The sequence below is a fragment of the Thalassophryne amazonica genome, chromosome 6 (assembly GCF_902500255.1).
Source record: "Thalassophryne amazonica chromosome 6, fThaAma1.1, whole genome shotgun sequence".
Lineage (NCBI taxonomy): Eukaryota > Metazoa > Chordata > Actinopteri > Batrachoidiformes > Batrachoididae > Thalassophryne > Thalassophryne amazonica.
Genome location: NC_047108.1, coordinates 68845832 through 68864384, shown reverse-complemented (window position 1 = coordinate 68864384; position 18553 = coordinate 68845832). Strand labels below are relative to the sequence as shown.

Sequence of the window (18553 nt, the reverse complement as noted above, 5' to 3'; positions counted from 1 at the left end):
GTGCATTTGGGACTTTTATCTGTGCCTGCTTTTATCACCTGTCCTCTCACTCATCTGTCCAGAAGCCTAATTGTGTCTGTATAGTCTCCTCTGTGACTTTACATCTGTCCGTTATCAGCCCTGTCCAATTTATCTCCACATTTCTTCAATGTGTATAGTCTGCTGAACAAATCTCTTTGTCTCTACCAAGCCATTTGAAATGATCCTAATGTGAAAAAGAATCCACAGAGGACGGACACAGAGGGAGCAGTGAGACAGGTTTGGCACTCACAGACAGGGAGTTTGGCCTCTCTGATACCCCTGCAGTGTTAAAAATAACCAGCTCTTCATCTGACTGACCAGACAGGCTTTGAGCGAGTATTATCTCTCTTGAGTTTGCTCAACAATGAGGCAGACAGACAACACATGCAGATACAGTGTATATACTCACAAAACATAAAGGAAAAGTAGGCAGCTGATACAGAGAGAAAACATGATATGAACAGGACAACGCTGATAGGGTTATTTTCACAAACTACATCAACATATCACACGACACTGCAAAGTTTTCCTGCTAAAAATGGAGCAGACAGTTTTGTGCCACTTTGATTTCTCTTTGGACAACTGTAGCTTTTTGACAATCTGTAGCTCAAACTAATCTGTTCTTTCATGCTTCAAGTTCACCCCAATTTTCTCACCAGGTCACTGCTTTTTGAGACAGTGGAAGAGTGCCATTATTAACTTTTATGATTTGTAATAACCATATCCTGTATATGTGCGACCATGAAAATCATAATTCAGTTACAGACTTTGGAACAGATATATTATCATTCATACACAAATATATTTTTCCTCACATTAACTGCATGTGCATGCACGCGCGCGCACGCACACACACACACAAATACATACATAGATAAATAGCTAGATATGCATTTATGAGCATAAATTTAATTCAGTTAGTTTGTTATAAATGTCACAATGTGCTGTGATTGTAAGTATATATAGCGGTGGTATGTTTTCTATTGCTGCTGTCTATAGAAAGTAATGTGGTAGGAAAAATATTTTTTATTCTCTATTTATTTTACTATCATTAAATATTTTGATATTAATAAAGACTAAGAATTATTTATGAAAAGTGATTATATTCTATATTTCCTATGGTCAGCTGCAGGACTACAGGCAAAGCAGGGCTGTATTTCATTTATTACCTGGTGACCTCTCGTGGTGACAGGGAAAACTGCAGCTATTAAAATTGCAAATTCACAATAAATAAATAAATGCAAAAAAAGAAATAATAATAATAAAATAAAATAAAACTAAAATTTTACTTTTTAATGTTTTGGGATTCCTTAAGTCAGTGATTTTCAACCTTTTTTGAGCCGCGGCACCCTTTTTATTTTTACAAAATCCTGCGGCACACCACCAACCAAAATAATATTCTAATGCTATTACCTCTGGTTTTGCGCAAAACCCAATTATCGCAATAGAAAATCGATACAGAAAACACCGCATTTCGAAAATCCTCAAGCATTTTGCGCTCTGATCTCAAGTAGGGCTGTCACGATTAGAAATTTCTGGAGACGATTAATTGTCAGACAAATAATTGCGATTGACGAATATATTGTCTATTTTTTTTTCTTTTTTTCCCCTTCTTTATATTCTACTATTGTAGTATAATTACACAACTCTGGAAGAATGTTTGGCTTCTGTGAGTGGAGAAACTGGGAATGGTGCAACATTTTTATTTTTATCTTCATTTTACATACAGTCCCAACTTTTTCTGATTTGTGGTTGTTTCTGTTGCATTTCTGAAATTGTTTCTCCTCATCAGTCACGTTTTGTGCTTAAACACTGCATTAAGCTCAAGAATGAACAAATAAATACCTTTGGAAAATAACAGCTGTTAAAGTTCAGAGTTCTCACCTGCTTTTTGTGATCTCTGCGTCTGAACATTGTTTTTTTTTTGTGGCTCAGTTCATTCATATATTCTCATTTTTTAAATATGTTTTTAAAGATATTTGACCATTTATTTCATCTCATGATCTCATAAATTCAGCATACGACGCGCACATGGTGTGAACAGGACGGTAACGGCAGAATCACACCTTTAGAGAAAGTTCAGAGAGAAGTAAAGGCAGCTTCATGTTTCCGTTCACTTGGGTTAAAATCCTCTCTCTGCTCCGCGCTCGCTGCGCACTGAACGTGTCGCGCCTGCATTCAGGAATCTCCCTCACCCACCCCCTCCCCTCCCTGACCCACCCCCTCCCTCGCAGTCTGCAGCCTGTTAACTCCGCGCGCGCGCACACACAGGCACAGACACAGACACACACACCGACAGCTCCGCATTTTAGACGGCTTTTGAAGGAGACGGCACTGTTTTAATCGGCCGTCAGCCTCCTTGTTATTGTCCCGCCTTAAGACGAGAGCGAGGCTGCAGCACGTTTGACATCAGATTCTGAGTCGTTTTATGCTTTATGAATAAAATAAATAATTCACGGTAATCGCGAATATGAAAAATACCCACGGCACCCCTGACGATCGATCACGGCACCCTAGGGTGCCGCGGCACCCCGGTTGAGAATCACTGCCTTAAGTGACCACAGTGATAGTACATTTCAGGTATACAAAGATTAAAAAAGCAAACAAACATATGAACTTGTGACATGGAAAATTATACAAAAATGAGTTGTTGAATATTATAAAATATGCCATTTTCAAATAGGTTACATATTTACAACATACTCAGTTGTGATATAAATCAACAACACCACTGCTGTTACTATATATACACAACTTAAGCCACTTTTCTCTGTAGCTCATTTATAAATTTTGATGTACTGTATCTGAGCACTTTTACTCATAATATATAAAACAAGCTGATGTGGCCTTGATGGCCACATCTTGGCTTTCTAAACGACCAACTCATGTCAGCACCACACAAATGTCAAGGCAGAGACAGAAGGCAGAAATGTCTGTTTTGGTTACATTCATACAAAATCCTTTTTGCAGGGCTGGGTGGGCTGCTGTTAATCAATCACAAAATAATGATTTCTTTATTCAGTTAGTAAATTTCTGCTTTGAAGTAGTCCATCTATCTCACAGATCCCATTCACTATACATTTAACTGAACACTTCCCTTGCCTTTTTTGTTTTTGGTAAATTCATAGAAAATCTTTTCTGCAGGGTTGCATGATGGCATCACCAGGTTACATGCATTCCAAACCATAACTGTTGTGAAACAATCACAAAGTAACGGTTTATCTGATTTCAGGGTGTAAAGTTTAATGGTCTGTCTCACTAACTGAAAACCACAGCTGCTCCTAATTTCCATCATTCATTCAGCATCCACAGACTCAAAGATATGTAGCAGAATATAGGTGGTGTGTGACAGATTACATAAGCAAAACAAAACTGCTTTTAAGTTCATTTTTTGCATCAAAGTTCACCATATTTTAATGTTTGTCCTCATTTTATGTCATTTTAATTTTGGAGACATACACAATATATATATATATATATATATATATATATATATATATATATATATATATATATATAATTTATTTATTATCATTTATTATTTTATAATTAAATAAAAATAATAAATGAGGAATATTTTGGGGGGGTGCTGTGGGGGTGCTATGACAAATCCAGGGGGGCTCTAGTGCCTCCCTGGCGCCGCCCATGGTTTTGTTCATATGGCAGAACATTTAAAGTAAAATTGTGCTATACACTACTTTTGAATTAATTTTGGGATTTTGCATATAACAATGCCATTAATCACAATTAAAAATTTTAATTGCGATTAATCACATGATTTCCGCAATTAATCGTGATTAATGGCATTGTTATATGCAAAATCCAAAAATTAATTCAAAAGTAGTGTAAAGCACAATTTTACTTTAAATGTTCTGCCATATGAACAAAACCATGGGCGGCGCCAGGGGGGCACTAGAGCGCCCCCTGGATTTGTCATAGCACCCCCACAGCACCCCCCCCCCCCCAAAAAAAAAATCCTCATTTATTATTTTTATTTAATTTCATCCCATGTTTTCAAGGCCTTGTTTACACTCAAACTGAACTTCTCCTATACAATCTTTTTCTTTGTCATTTTCAAAAAGTGTTCCATTCAAGAAATGTCTCCGTTCTCACAGATCCAGTGAAACCGCATGAAAATGCTGTAGTACATATGCCAAACCTGTATGTAGCGCTGTAACGCTTCTACAAAAAATGGAGAAGAAGCTAACAACGAAAGCTAAAAGTTTAGAAGCTGGCTCATGGATTAAATAAAGTCTTTTAATCTGACCTGTTCCCAGGATTCATCATCACAGATGAAAACTGTTCTCCACATGACAACCTTGTTTTGGAAGATGACTCTGGAAATGTGTTAATTCCTTTTGATGGAAGTTACTTATGTTTTTTTTTTAAAAGGGGTTTTAAGAAGTCCCTCAGTGTCTGTCTGCTCTGGGTTTGTTTCTCAACCTGCTTTGTCCCACCACCAAGAAAAACAAAACAAAATATGCTAAACTGCACTGTAAAATTACCCAGTGATGTCCAGTAATCCCCAGTGAGAGCAACAGCAGGTGCATATTGTAAAGCTGTGGCTTTTGCAGTCCTCTCCTTTATGGTGCGTCATGAGGTAATCTCATACATGCCGTCATTTGTTGCGATTCTCAGAATGTCTCTCAAGCCACGCCTTCCACAACACTAACTGGCCTGCAGTCTATAGCAATACATTTCGCTGTTGCACTTGCGAACGTCTCTTGCCTTTGTTTATCTATAGTTATCCCACACGCTGCATCTAACGTAGTCTGCCAAAGCCTCGTGCCGCATTGTGTTTCATTGAATGATTTGTTGGTATAGCTGTGTATGTTGCATTTAGGTAATATTTAAGACTCAATGTACTCCGCTGATTAAAATAAAACAACTGCGTTCACATATGATAAAAAATAGTCGGTGTTAATTAATGAATACATGATAATAACGCATGAACTTGCCCAGCCCTAATATATATTTGAGTTATTGTGTTAATAAACTGAAGGGGTGGTCTTAATTTATTTATATATCGACTCACTTCAATCAGGACCAGTATAGGACTTACTTGTATGACACAATACATATGAACTTGTGCTGAAACCTTTCCGTTTTAATTTGAATTATTTTTTCTTATTGAGCCTCCTCCATTTTAAAAATACCAAAATTAATTGGATAAGGGTACATACATTACATTTTCATTTTTTATACAGGGTTTTCATTTTTAATACATTTAAATTCTTTACATTAGCTGCCTGATGTGTGGAACCTGTACACATCTCCACACACTGGGATCCGGGTTATTTGAGTTGGCTAGCCATTTGCTTGTTTGCTTTGAGACAGCTATGCCTTTGGTCTCGACAAAATGTTGCAAAAGGATTTGCATTCATCCACCACATAGCTGGTGGATGAATAAAATAAAATAGCTGTAGTCTTACAAGCTTTTCAGTATTCCTGAGATTACTGATTCCTAAAAACAAACAAACAAACAAACAAACAAGAAAAAAAACAGGGCACACCATATATCCAGATTATGTCCCCCCCCCCCCGTTTTAAAAAAAACAAAACAAAAAACTAGTTATTCAAAATACTGCATTATCCTCTATGGCCATAAGATGGCATCATCTACACGTGACAAGCTGATCCTGAAAACTGAATGAGGTACAGTGGTCCCTCGCTATAACGCGGTTCACCTTTCGTGGCCTCACAGTTTCGCAGATTTTTTTTTGTGCAATTTTGCATGCTTTTTTTTTTTTTTTTTTAACAGCGCATTGTGCTCTGCATCCTTATCAGGCAGGCCAGTCGCGGCACCAGTCAGCATGCGATTGCTCTCACTGCCTCTGATGCGCTTTCTGCGGGCTCGGTAAACACAGCAGTGGGACACTCACACCGCCCTCCTGTCTGCTGTGCGGAAATGCGCCAAATCTGGCAACAGGTCCAGAGACTACACTCGCTGGTTTGATGCAGATGTTGACCGCAGCCGCAGAGCTTCGTGGCCACCAAGAGAGGACTTGGATTCTTTGCAGGTCCCGCATCTGTACCTCCGGAGGCACTGAGTGAAGGAAGAGTTCTACGTGTGTCTGTTTCTAATCTTTTCGCCCAGAAGAAAAAAGAGAGTGTTTACACGAGAGAAAAGTGAGAAAATGTTAATGCCTATTTGAGAAAAGTGCATAAAGTGTGTAGTGAGGGGTTTTACAGCCTTAAAACATCTATAATAATTGTAAAAAATAGCGCTGACTACTTTGCGGATTTCGCTTATCGCGGGTTATTTTTAGAACGTAACTCCCGCGATAAACGAGGGACCACTGTACTGTGATTCATTCTCTGGAGCACTGTGATCATGCCACTGAAGATTTCAGGGATTAAACTGTCTGTTAACCATGCTGGGCAATGGTCCATGATCTTTGCCACCTGGTTGATTTGTGGTCATTACGACCATAGGACTGGACATTTACCTGACTGCTTAGTTCAATCATATCTGTCTTTGCATAGAATTCTTTGCTGTACCTTGTTTTATAGTTTGTTTGTTTTTTTACTTTGTGTTAGTGTTAGCAAAGCCAGAGCAGATGGCCAACCTTCTGAGTATGGTCTGCTTGAGGTTCCTTCCTACAATTAAAAACACCCAAAGGAGCTTTTCCTTTACCACTGTTGCCAATGTGCTTGCTCCTGAGGGTTGGGCAAAGTTAGACCTTACCATTGTGAAGCACCTTGGGACAACTTATGTTGTGATATGGTGTGCTGCTGCTGCTTCATGAGTAAAACCAATGAGAAATGAATGAGAAAAAGGTTGCTTGTCTTAAGAGAATGAACAAACGTAATAAATGATGCTCTCAACCTGAAAGACAATGCTCTGGAATAAAAACGGAATATCATTTTTATACAACTTGGAACAACACTTGTTTGGAGTGTGTGAGATGACAAGTACAGCAACAGCAGGTTATTAATTTTCTATACTGGCTTATTCCAAATAAGGGTCATGGAGGAGCCTATCCCAGTGGTTAAGTGGGTGAGAGGCAGGGTAACAGCAGGTCAGCTAAATCTATTAACTTTTATAAAAGGTTTTTGCATGCATGGAGTTTTCAAATGTTTAATTACATTGCAGGTTTACCTTAGCTATTACTGTCTGTTCAGTGTTCATTTTGCTTCTTGCTACACAAAGTTGTAGCACCATGTGAAAATAAATAAATACAATTTATAGACTGGTGCAAATTATGTATTTTACTCTTCATGACACATTTTTGGACAGATACAACTAATACTCTGGTGTGACTTATAGTCTGGAAAATGCAGTCATGGTTGTTTGGCAAGACTGAAAGTTTTTACAGTCTGTTGGGTGGTTTTATTGCAGGGAGAGGTATCTGCACGGCATTCTATGAGAAAACATTAATAGTGCTCATACAGTGGGTAAAATAAGTATTGAACACCACGTCACCATTTTTCTCAGTTAATATATTTCAGAAGGTCCTACCGACATAAAATTTTCACCAGATGTTGGTAACAACCCAAGTAATCCACACATACAAAGAAACCAAAACAAATGAAAACAAAAATTATTTGTAATAAAATGGAATGACACATGAAAAAAGTATTGAAGATGTTTACTGAAATTTATTATAATACTTCAACTTCAAGCCTTTGTTGGTAATGACAACTTCAAGATGATTCATGTATGTTGAAACTAGTCACATGCATTGCTTAGGTGTGATTTTGGCCCATTCCTCCACAGTCTTCAAATTTTGAAGGTTCCGTGGACCTCTTCTGTGAACTCTGATCTTTAGTTCTTTTTATAGATTTTTATTGGATGTAAGTCAGGTGATGTGGCTGGGCCGTTCCAGTAGCTTTATTTTTCTTCCCTGAAACCAGTTGAGAGTTTCCTTGGCTGTGTATGTGGGATCATTAGTTTGCTGAAATGTCCTGTCCACCCTTGTTTCATCTTCATCATCCTGGTAGATGGCAGCAGATTTTTATCAAGAATGTCTCAGTACATTTTTCCAATCATCCTTCCTTCAATGATATGAAATTTGCCAGTGTCATCTGCTGAAAAACAGCCCCACAACATGATGTTTCCACCTTCAAACTTCATTGTTGGTGTGGTGTTTTTGGGGTAATGTGCAGTACCATTCAAAAAGTAAAATTTTTGTCTCATCTGACCAGACTATACGGTATTCTCCCAGTATTTCACACGCTTGTCTAAATGTTGTGCAACAAATTTTAAACAAGCTTCAACATACTTTTCCTTCAGCAATGGAGTCGTGTGTGGTGAGCATGCATACAGACTGAGTGTATTGCTTATTGTTTTCTTTGAAACAATTGTTCAGTTGCTTTCCACAAGTGGTCCTGGCTCTTGGACAACTTCTTTGATAATTCTTTTCATTATTCTTGCGAGGAGCACCTGGTCATGGCTGGTTTGTGGTGAAATGATGCTCTTTCCACCTTCAGATTATGGCCTCAACAGTGCTCAATAGAACATTCAGCAGTTTAGAAATCCTTCTGTAACCAATGCCATCAGTATGTTTTGCAACAAGGTTGTGAAGATAGCTCTTTGTAAAGAGAGCTCTTTGCTTTTACTCATCATGAGATGTTTTTTTGTGTGACAACCTGGTAATGAGACACCTTTTTCTAGGCCATCAATTAGAACTGAACCAGCTGATATTAATTTGCACTAACAAGGGGCAGGATTGCTTTGTAATTACAGACAGATTTCAGCTGGTATCTTGGTTTTCATGCATTTTTGAGCCTCCCTTGCTTCATGGGTTCAATACTTTTTTACCTGTGCCATTTCCAACCTGGTCTCACGGCAAGTCGTGCTTCAGCAGCACGAAATATACATTAATCTACTGGTTCATGATATTGTGAAGAAAAGCGCTTCATTTTCGTCACGGCAGCACGAATTCATTCTCATTCATTCCGTGATGGCTGCACGAAATTAAAAGTGAAGCGGGGGGGGGGGGTCGGGGTGGTTATGGTTAGGGTGGGGGGAAAGAGTAAGATTAGGTTATGGTTAAGGTTAGGGTTGGGGGTGGGAGTAGGGTTAGGAATAGTGAGTTACAAAAAGCTCCGTCACGAAAATTTGACTCATCTCGTCATGGGAGCACGAAAAAAAACGTGAGACTGGGCTGGCCATTTCACATTATTACACATAACTTACTTTCTGTACTTATTTGTATTGGTTTCTTTATATGTGTGTATCACTTCGGTTGTTACTGACATTTAATGTAAATATAATATCAATAGCACCTTTAGAAATATACTTATTGAGAAAAATGGTGACGTGTTCAATATTTATTTTACCTGCTGTACGTAAATGTAACACTTGAAATGAAGTCCAGTATGGGTTTAGATTATAGCCTTTATTGAAGAGCATACTTTGTCAATCTGAGAACACACATTCTCTTTTTTACATTTACATATTGCATGCTGTCTCTCAAAGCTGTGCACTTGCACTCAAATAGCCCTTGGTCGCTCACAGATTTTCAGTTGTTGTTTAAAAATGTACATCTGCACTCAGATATACTGCTGCTTGCACAGATTAAAAACATATAATACCCAACCCATAAGAGGTTGCTTAAGAATCAAACTGAATGCGAGGATCAAGGATCACTTCAGTGCAGTGCGCCACATTTTATGTTCTATTAGTTGAGAAGTGTTGGTTCAATTTTATCATAAAAATCCAAGAGCAAGAACAGAGATCAAATTGAAAAAGTATGCTCTCGAAGACAGACAGTAGTCTAACCACATACTTCAGACCATTTATTTGCTTACTTGTAAGTTAAATTATGAGAAACTAACACCCACCTGATAATGAATAACTGAGCAGACAATGCTCTGATTAGTTTTGGTGCTTTTGTTTAAAAAAAAAAAAAAAAAAAGCGGGGGACCACATAAAAAACAATAAAAACACACTTAAACAGAATTTTCAGTTTTGCAATACTCAATAGTAAAAGTTAGTGGGTAGCTGTAGCTTCCGCTATTTTTTTTTTTTTTCAGTTCATTGGTTTATCGTTATAAAAGTTAACATTTCAGTTAGCAGATTAGTGGTCATCAAAGCTAACTTTTTGGTTAGCTGTGCCCACCACTGGTTTTAACAAAATATATTGAATGTGTGCGTTATTAACTCTAAACGGTTAATAATATTCACCTTGTGCTGAAGGAATGTGTTACAAAATTTCTTTTAACTTTTTAATTCTTATATCCCTGCTTTCTTCTGGTATGTTCAATTAAACATCCTGTTTGAGTTTCTCAACGTTGAAGTCGCTATTGTGGTCCAATTTGGAGAGAGTCTTCCTCACCCGCAGGGCTGTGAGGCGAGCTGAAGGGCTCTGGAACCAACACTCCCTCATGATCTTCACAATGGCTGACAAAATCTGTAGACACAGACAAATATCACACCTGGTCATCACAGTAGAATACAGTGTGAGTCCTTGTGTCTTTATCCCTCTCTATATTGTTCAGTGGTTGTTATCTCTACTCTAATACGTTTCCTCAGTTTACATATGCGTGAACCCATTATTCCTCACATAAACAGCGTCTGTAATCAGGCAACCTACTGGGTGGGAATGGAGTCTGTTGTGCAGATTGGGCCTCTGCTGGTCCACACACACCACCTTCTTCATCTCTTCATAACTGGGATCAGAGGGTACCAAGTCAAAGAAGGGAGGGCGGTATTCTTCCACAATCCCTGAAGAGAGAAGAAGCAGGTTCAAGATATTATTTCTTTTCATGTTCAACAGAAGAATTTGTTGTTGATAATCTACATGTTGCAACCAGATGATACGTAGGCATCCCTTTGGCCTCCTGCAGCTGCTGGTGTTTTCAGCACTGAGACATCTGTGTGCTGGATCATGCTCAGTAAATCATGCCACATGGCCAAAATGTCATGAATGATATGTTTGAAATAAAATTGCAGGAGGGAAACTATTTGTTTCATGCCAGTGTAGCAGGCAACCAATGGCAATAATACAGTCATGTCCACCACTAATATATTTACACTATCTGAGTTACACTAGTTACTTGTTCTACACACAGGTAATAGAGAAGAATTTTAGCCATATCATTGTATATTTCATGTCACTTTAGTTAAAGTGTAGTAAGTTGCATTGCATTGTGTGTGTTGTCATCATTAATTTTCATAGAGCAATCTGTGACATAAGAATCAAGTGAATGATGGTAAAAGGTGATAGCATGTCATATCACTGCAATACTCTGGCATGCCGTACACAGCAAGTACATATTAATTAATTAAAGTGCACCCTAGCCAGCCGCTACTATATAGTAAGTAAAGTGTAATGCTTGTTACCTGACCTGAGTACCATGTGAATTGCGAAAATAAGGGCTCTGAGTGGGTCATGATCTAATACATAAGGCTGACTGTGTGTGTGTGTGTGTTTGTGTGTGTTTGCGTGTTCGTGCACATATGCTTTCAACCTAAGGGCCCCAGTGACCTTCCCCTTGGTGCCCCCAGTCTCCATACCATGTTTGGTGTTGATTCCTTAATTACTAATAAAGTATTAAATTCATGGTTCGATAAGCTGGACTCTCTGGTGACGGTGGTAGAGAAGACAACACTGGACAAACTGCTGGACATTACAGACGATGCCAGTCACCCTCTGCAGACCATCATCAGCAACCAGAGGAGCCTCTTCAGCCACAGACTGCTCCTTCCCAATGCAGGACCAACAGACTGAAAAACTCCTTTGTCCCTCAGACCATCAGACTGTGCAACTCCTCACTCAGGGGGAGGAGGAGTAACAGGAAGTCAGAGAACGTTCACTTTCTCCACAATTTTCGTATGCATGGGTCCCCATTTGCGTACCCATATGCACATTTTGCTATGTAGTTTGTCCTTATAAATTACAATGTATGTGTTTAAATTGTTGTGCGCTTCTTTTACATCCTGTCTTGTGCATGGACAAATGTTGTAAATGAAGCCCCTGGTACCAAAGACATCAGTCACTGGTTTAGATCACTGGTTGGATCTACAGTAAGACCCAAACACCGGGACTCAAAAGACTTGGATCTTTGTTATCTTGCAAAGTAGTATTGATGGAAAATTGCTGACTGTAATACTGGATGTTTTAAGAAAAGTCAAACCAGGCAGCAGTGTCATCATCAATCAACAACAGATAACTGCTGAGCTCATGGTTTTATGTTTTCAAATTAATTCTTGTCATAAAAAGATGTAAATAAATGGCACACATGGAATTTCAGAAAGGCTAAAGTATGTTGCACCAAACAAGAGAGCAAAGAATGTTTACAATTCCCAAATGAGTGTACTGTGATGGAGCAATGCAAGCCCCAGTGTTTGTTTCTATGAGAGATGCATACATTCACAGTTATACACATTTCTTTGCACTATGCTTGTCAATGTGTGGACAGGCATGTTTGTGCACATTCGAGTTCTTGCATCTTCAAATTTTGTGCAGACATCTGGACAATGTACAAGCAAGTGCTGACACCAGATAAGACTGTTTATAATTACTGCAGTGCTAATCATGAGGATAGTAGAGCCAGACACAGACTAGAAAAACACTGGAGTGCTGAGAGACATGGGACTAGCTGGCTGCTGTGGACACTCCCAAAGAAACACACACACAACACTACACATTTTCAGTATGATTTCCCTGAGTGGATGGGACACACACGCCTCCTTTTTGTTATCTTTTCTTCATGAATTTGATTAGTTATTAATGAATACACAACATCAGTGGACTTATCTCTGGACATAAGCAGCAGGGACAAAATCCCATTTGGCTGGTGTGTCTGATTACCATTGACAATGCTCCGTCGGCTGATTTCCCAGAAGACCAGGCCCAGGGCCCAGATATCACTTTGTTTGTAGGACTCAAAGACGTCCATACGAATACTCTCATCCAGCACCTCGGGGGCCATGTAGCGCTTCGTGCCCACACGTGGGTTGTTGCCCACATCGAGGTAGTCGTTGGATTGAGAATGTATCACTGCCAGACCTGAGGAGAGAGTAATCATGGAGCAAAGATGCAATCTTTAATTTGATAGTAGCTTACCAACAGATGTATAACGTGGTGGTTGTTTTTGCCTGTGTTTTTTTAATCATTAGCAGGATTACTGTAAAGTGCAGGGGTGGTAGCCAACTGGTTAATGCGCTTGGTTTCAGTGCAGAAGGTTCCGTGTTCAAATCCCACCCCTGCCACATTTCTCCATGTAATGTGGAGTGGTGTCAGGAAGGGCATCCGGCGTAAAACTTGTGCCAATTCAACATGCAGATCCACCTTGGATTTGCTGTGACGACCCTGAGTGCAAACAAGGGAGCAGCCGAAGGGACTTACTAGCAGGATTACTCTAAAATAAAAAACAACATTTATTTTCAATTACCCTGGTGAAAATAATTTACTGTTACATAATTACACACATATTGTATAAAAATGTGGATTATTTCGCCGAATACACAATTTTTCTCTCCCCACTCATAACAGAGCTATTGTTATTCTGCTGTACAGGGAACAGGAGCAAACATATCTGGAGATGCACCGTCTGCAGGCTGCAGCTGTCCCCACCCTGAACCTTTGCAGCCTGGAAATTATGAGTGTTCTCTTTTCTGAAGCCACTTCAACTGTTGCACAACTGCAAAAATGGTTTGTTTCAGCTTTACAATATGCAGCCTGTGTCAGTCAAACACAGATAAATCTATTCTAGTGCTTGATAATGGAAAAAGCATTAAACCATTATTAGATCACTGTTTATAAGCTCTACTTGGAAAACCAAAGGTTTAGAGTTAGGATGTAAATAAATGGCACATATAGAATTTCAGAAAGGCTAAAGTGTAAAGTATGTTGGATCAAACAAGAGGGAAAGAGAGCAGTGCTTTGAGATACTGCCTGACAAACAAAGAGTAATGAGAAGTACTATATGATTAGCTAATGTGACATACAATTATAGCTTAAACAGAGCAGTATTACACTGGTAAGCTGGCATTCTATGCAATATACTAAATATTTGATGAAACATGCTACTGACTGGCAAATCTGCATGCTTTCAGTGCATGTACGTGTGGACATAATTACAGTGCAATTTAGCTCTTCATTTTCCTTCCTAGATTCATCCTAGATTGATAATGTTTGAAATACTACAGAATATACATCAGTATAGCCAATAAACTCTGTGTAAACTGACACTTCTCTCATCTTTATATGCATTTGGCATTGAAATAACCCAAAATGTAATGGAAATTATATCATAATTATTATAATAATAATATATCATCACCTTCCTAAAATAATGGCCTAAGTCATTTTTTTCCAAAAGTGACTGTATTTTATTTTTTCCTAAATCATCTCCCTATGATGCTGGCCACCTGTGGTAAAATCGCTTAAATCTTCAGTTTGTTGTGTGGGCCACCAGAAGAGGAGGTACTGCTGGCCCACCACCAGAGGGTGCCCTGCCTGAAGTGCGGGCTTCAGGCACGAGAGGGCGCTGCCGCCACGGACACAGCCGGGGGTGACAGCTGTCACTCATTATCTCATGACAGCTGTCATCCATCTACACTTCATCATTCCACTCCATAAAAACCGGACGTCATCTCCACCTCGTTGCCGAGATATCATCTACCTGTGAAGGTAATATTCTCAGCCTTAACGCTAAACTGTGGACAGAAGGGAATCTGCTAGACAGCAGATGGGCTAGGGAGGTAGGGCTCCCTCTGGTGGCGCTCCCTTCGCCATTGCAGGTGCGGGCACTAGATGGCACCCTTCTCCCTTTAATCACACACAAGACACAACCTGTAACTCTGGTGGTGTCTGGAAATCATCGGGAGGAGATCGAGTTTTTTGTGACTCCTTCTACCTCCCGCGTGATTTTGGGCTTCCCTTGGATGTTGACACACAATGCCCTGATTGATTGGCCGTCTGGGGTGGTGGTTCAGTGGAGCGAAACCTGCCATCAGGTGTGTTTAGGATCCTTGGTTCCTCCCGGTTTACAGGCTAAGAAGGAGGTCAAAGTCCCTCCCAATCTGACGGCAGTGCCGGTTGAGTACCACGATCTTGCTGACGTCTTCAGCAAGGATCTGGCACTCACCCTTCCCCCGCACGATTGTGCCATTGATTTGATTCCGGGCGTTGAGTTTCCGTCCAGCAGGCTGTACAACCTCTCACGACCTGAGCGCGAATCAATGGAGACCTACATCCGGGACTCATTAGCTGAAGGGCTGATCCGGAATTCCACCTCCCTGATGGGAGCAGGTTTTTTTTTTGTGGGCAAGAAAGACGGCGGACTCCGTCCATGCATTGATTACAGGGGGCTGAATGAGATTACGGTTCGCAATTGATACCCGTTGCCCCTGTTAGATTCAGTGTTCACGCCCCTGCATGGAGCCAAAATCTTCACCAAGTTGGATCTTAGAAATGCATATCACCTGGTTCGGATCCGGAAGGGAGACGGGTGGAAGACGGCATTTAACACTCCGTTAGGTCATTTTGAGTACCTGGTCATGCCTTTCGGCCTCACTAACGCCCCCGCGACGTTCCAAGCTTTGGTTAATGACGTCTTGCGGGACTTCCTGCACCGATTCGTCTTCGTATATCTGGACGATATACTCATCTTTTCTCCGGATCCTGAGACTCATGTCCAGCATGTACGTCAGGTCCTGCAGCGGTTGTTGGAGAACCGGCTGTTTGTGAAGGGTGAGAAGTGTGAGTTTCACCACACCTCTTTGTCCTTCCTGGGGTTTATCATCTCCTCCAACTCCGTCACCCCTGATCCGGCCAAGGTTGCGGCGGTGAGAGATTGGCCCCAACCAACAAGCCGTAGGAAGCTGCAACAGTTCCTCGGCTTTGCAAATTTCTACAGGAGGTTCATTAAGGGCTACAGTCAGGTAGGTAGCCCCCTGACAGCCCTGACCTCTCCAAAAGTCCCCTTCACCTGGTCGGATCAGTGTGAAGCCGCGTTCAGGGAGTTGAAACGACGGTTCTCGACTGCACCAGTTCTGGTGCAGCCTGACCCTGGCCACCAGTTTGTGGTTGAAGTGGACGCCTCTGACTCAGGGATAGGAGCCATGCTATCCCAGAGCGGAGAGACCGATAAGGTTCTTCACCCGTGTGTCTACTTTTCTTGCAGGTTGACCCCGGCTGAACGGAACTATGACGTCGGCAACCGAGAACTCCTTGCGGTGAAAGAGGCTCTTGAGGAGTGGAGACACCTGTTGGAGGGAGCGTCTGTGCCGTTCACGGTTTTCACTGACCATTGGAACCTGGAGTATATCAGGACCGCCAAGCGGCTGAACCCCAGGCAAGCCCGCTGGTCACTGTTCTTCGGGCGTTTTGACTTCCGGATCACCTATTGCCCCGGGACCAAGAACCAAAGATCAGATGCCTTGTCCCGGGTACACGAAGACGAAGTCAAAACTGAGCTGTCGGATCCACCGGAGCCCATCATTCCGGAGTCCGCTATCGTGGCTACCCTCACCTGGGATGTGGAGAAGACCGTCCGGGAGGCCCTGGCACGGAACCCGGACCCTGGAACTGGACCAAAAAATCGTCTGTACGTCCCACCAGAAGCCAGAGCTGCAGTCTTGGATTTCTGTCACGGTTCCAAGCTCTCCTGTCATCCAGGGGTGCGAAGGACCGTGGCAGTTGTCCGGCAGCGCTTCTGGTGGGCGTCTATGGAAGCCGACGTCCGGGAGTATATCCAGGCCTGCACCACCTGTGCCAGGGGCAAGGCAGACCATAAGAGGACCCAAGGACTTCTCCAGCCGCTCCCGGTGCCTCATCGCCCCTGGTCCCATATCTGCCTCTCGTGACGGGCCTCCCGCGTCCCAGGGCATGACGACCATCCTCACGATAGTGGACCGATTCTCCAAGGCGGCCCACTTCGTGGCCCTTCCGAAGCTCCCAATGGCCCAGGAGACTGCTGACCTCCTAGTCTACCACGTCGTTCGTCTGCATGGGATACCAGCTGATGTAGTCTCGGATCGTGGTCCCCAGTTTTCCTCTCAAGTCTGGAGGAGTTTCTGCAGGGAACTGGGGGCCACCGTGAGCCTCTTGTCCGGGTACCACCCACAGACGAACGGACAGGCAGAACGGGCCAACCAAGAGTTGGAACAGACCCTCCGCTGTGTGACATCCGCGCACCTGATGGCCTGGAGTAACCATCTGGCCTGGATCGAGTGGCCTGGTGTCTTCTACCACCGGCCTCTCCCCGTTTGAGGTGTGTCTGGGGTACCAGCCCCCGTTGTTTCCAGTGGTGGAGGGAGAGGTCGGTGTGCCCTCGGTCCAGGCCCACCTGCGGAGGTGCCGTTGGGTGTGGCACACCGCCCGTTCTGCCTTATTGAAGGCCCGGACGAGGGCTAAGACCCATGCAGACCGCCGGCAGTCCCCGGCCCCTGCATACCAGCCCGGGCAGGAGGTGTGGTTATCAACTAAGGACATTCCCCTGCAGGTGGACTCACCCAAACTGATGGACAGATTCATTGGACCCTTCAAGATCCTCAAAATCCTCAGTCCTGCTGCAGTGAAGCTCCAACTCCCGGCTTCACTGCGGATCCACCCTGTTTTTCATGTCTCCCGGATTAAACCACACCTCACCTCACCCCTCTGTGCTCCCGGTCCGGCACCGCCTCCTGCCCGGATCATCGACGGGGAGCCGGCTTGGACGGTGCGCCGGCTCCTGGATGTCCGTCAAATGGGCCGGGGGTTCCAGTATTTGGTGGACTGGGAGGGATATGGACCCGAAGAACGCTCCTGGGTAAAGAGGAGCTTCATCCTGGACCCGGCCCTCCTGGCCGATTTCTACCGCCGTCACCCGGACAAGCCTGGTCGGGCCAGGAGGCGCCCGTTGAGGGGGGGGTCCTGTTGTGTGGGCCGCCAGAAGAGGAGGTACTGCGGGCTTCAGGCACGAGACGGCGCTGCCGCCACGGACACAGCCAGGGGTGACAACTGTCATCCATCTACACTTCATCATTCCACTCCATAAAAACCGGACGTCATCTCCACCTCGTTGCCGAGATATCATCTACCTGTGAAGGTAATATTCTCAGCCTTAACGCTAAACTGTGTCTTAGTCTGAACTCTTTTTGCAGCCGCTTTCCTGTGGTGTTCCTTATCTGAGGGACTGGCGTTTGGTGTGATCAGCGAGGGCTTCGCTTCACACCCCAACCAGATAAGTGGTTAGACAGGAGCTGCACGAGTGTGTAGTAGAGGTGGAGGTGGAAGTCCCACCATTGTTGTTTCTGGGTGTGCACGCACCCACATCTGTTTTTGCTCCTCGCCAGCAGTACCAGATCCGACACTCGGAGACGGTGGCCACCTGGGGACTCGGAACTTGGCGGCTCCAGTATTCTCCAGGTTCGGTGGCGGAGGAAATCGTGTGGTTCCGGTTCTTCTCAGGACAGACGTCTTCTATCCTCGAGCCTGCCCACACGTCACCTTTGTGGATTGACTGTTTGCTCAAATTCTGCAATCCTCTGTGTTTTTGTTGTGCTCTTTCACAACAGTAAAGTGTTCATATTCGACTCTTTCATTGTCCGATCATTTACGCCCCCTGTTGTGGGTCCGTGTCACTACACTTTCCC

The 18553-nt window shown here is 42.7% G+C and overlaps 1 protein-coding gene across 2 annotated transcripts in view; it reads right to left on the bottom strand.

Annotated features, from left to right (window-relative positions):
• Nucleotides 1-9414: 9414 nt before the first annotated feature.
• acvrl1 (activin A receptor like type 1) overlaps nt 9415-18553 on the bottom strand; it is a 53915-nt gene continuing 44776 nt past the window's right edge. For both annotated transcript variants that reach the window (XM_034172404.1, XM_034172405.1), the window contains 3 exons: nt 12783-12980; nt 10563-10693; nt 9415-10379 (listed from right to left, as the gene is read on the bottom strand). In XM_034172404.1, coding sequence (XP_034028295.1) covers nt 10233-10379; nt 10563-10693; nt 12783-12980 — 476 coding nt within the window. In that variant the 3' untranslated portion in view covers nt 9415-10232. The remainder of the gene's footprint in view (nt 10380-10562; nt 10694-12782; nt 12981-18553) is intronic.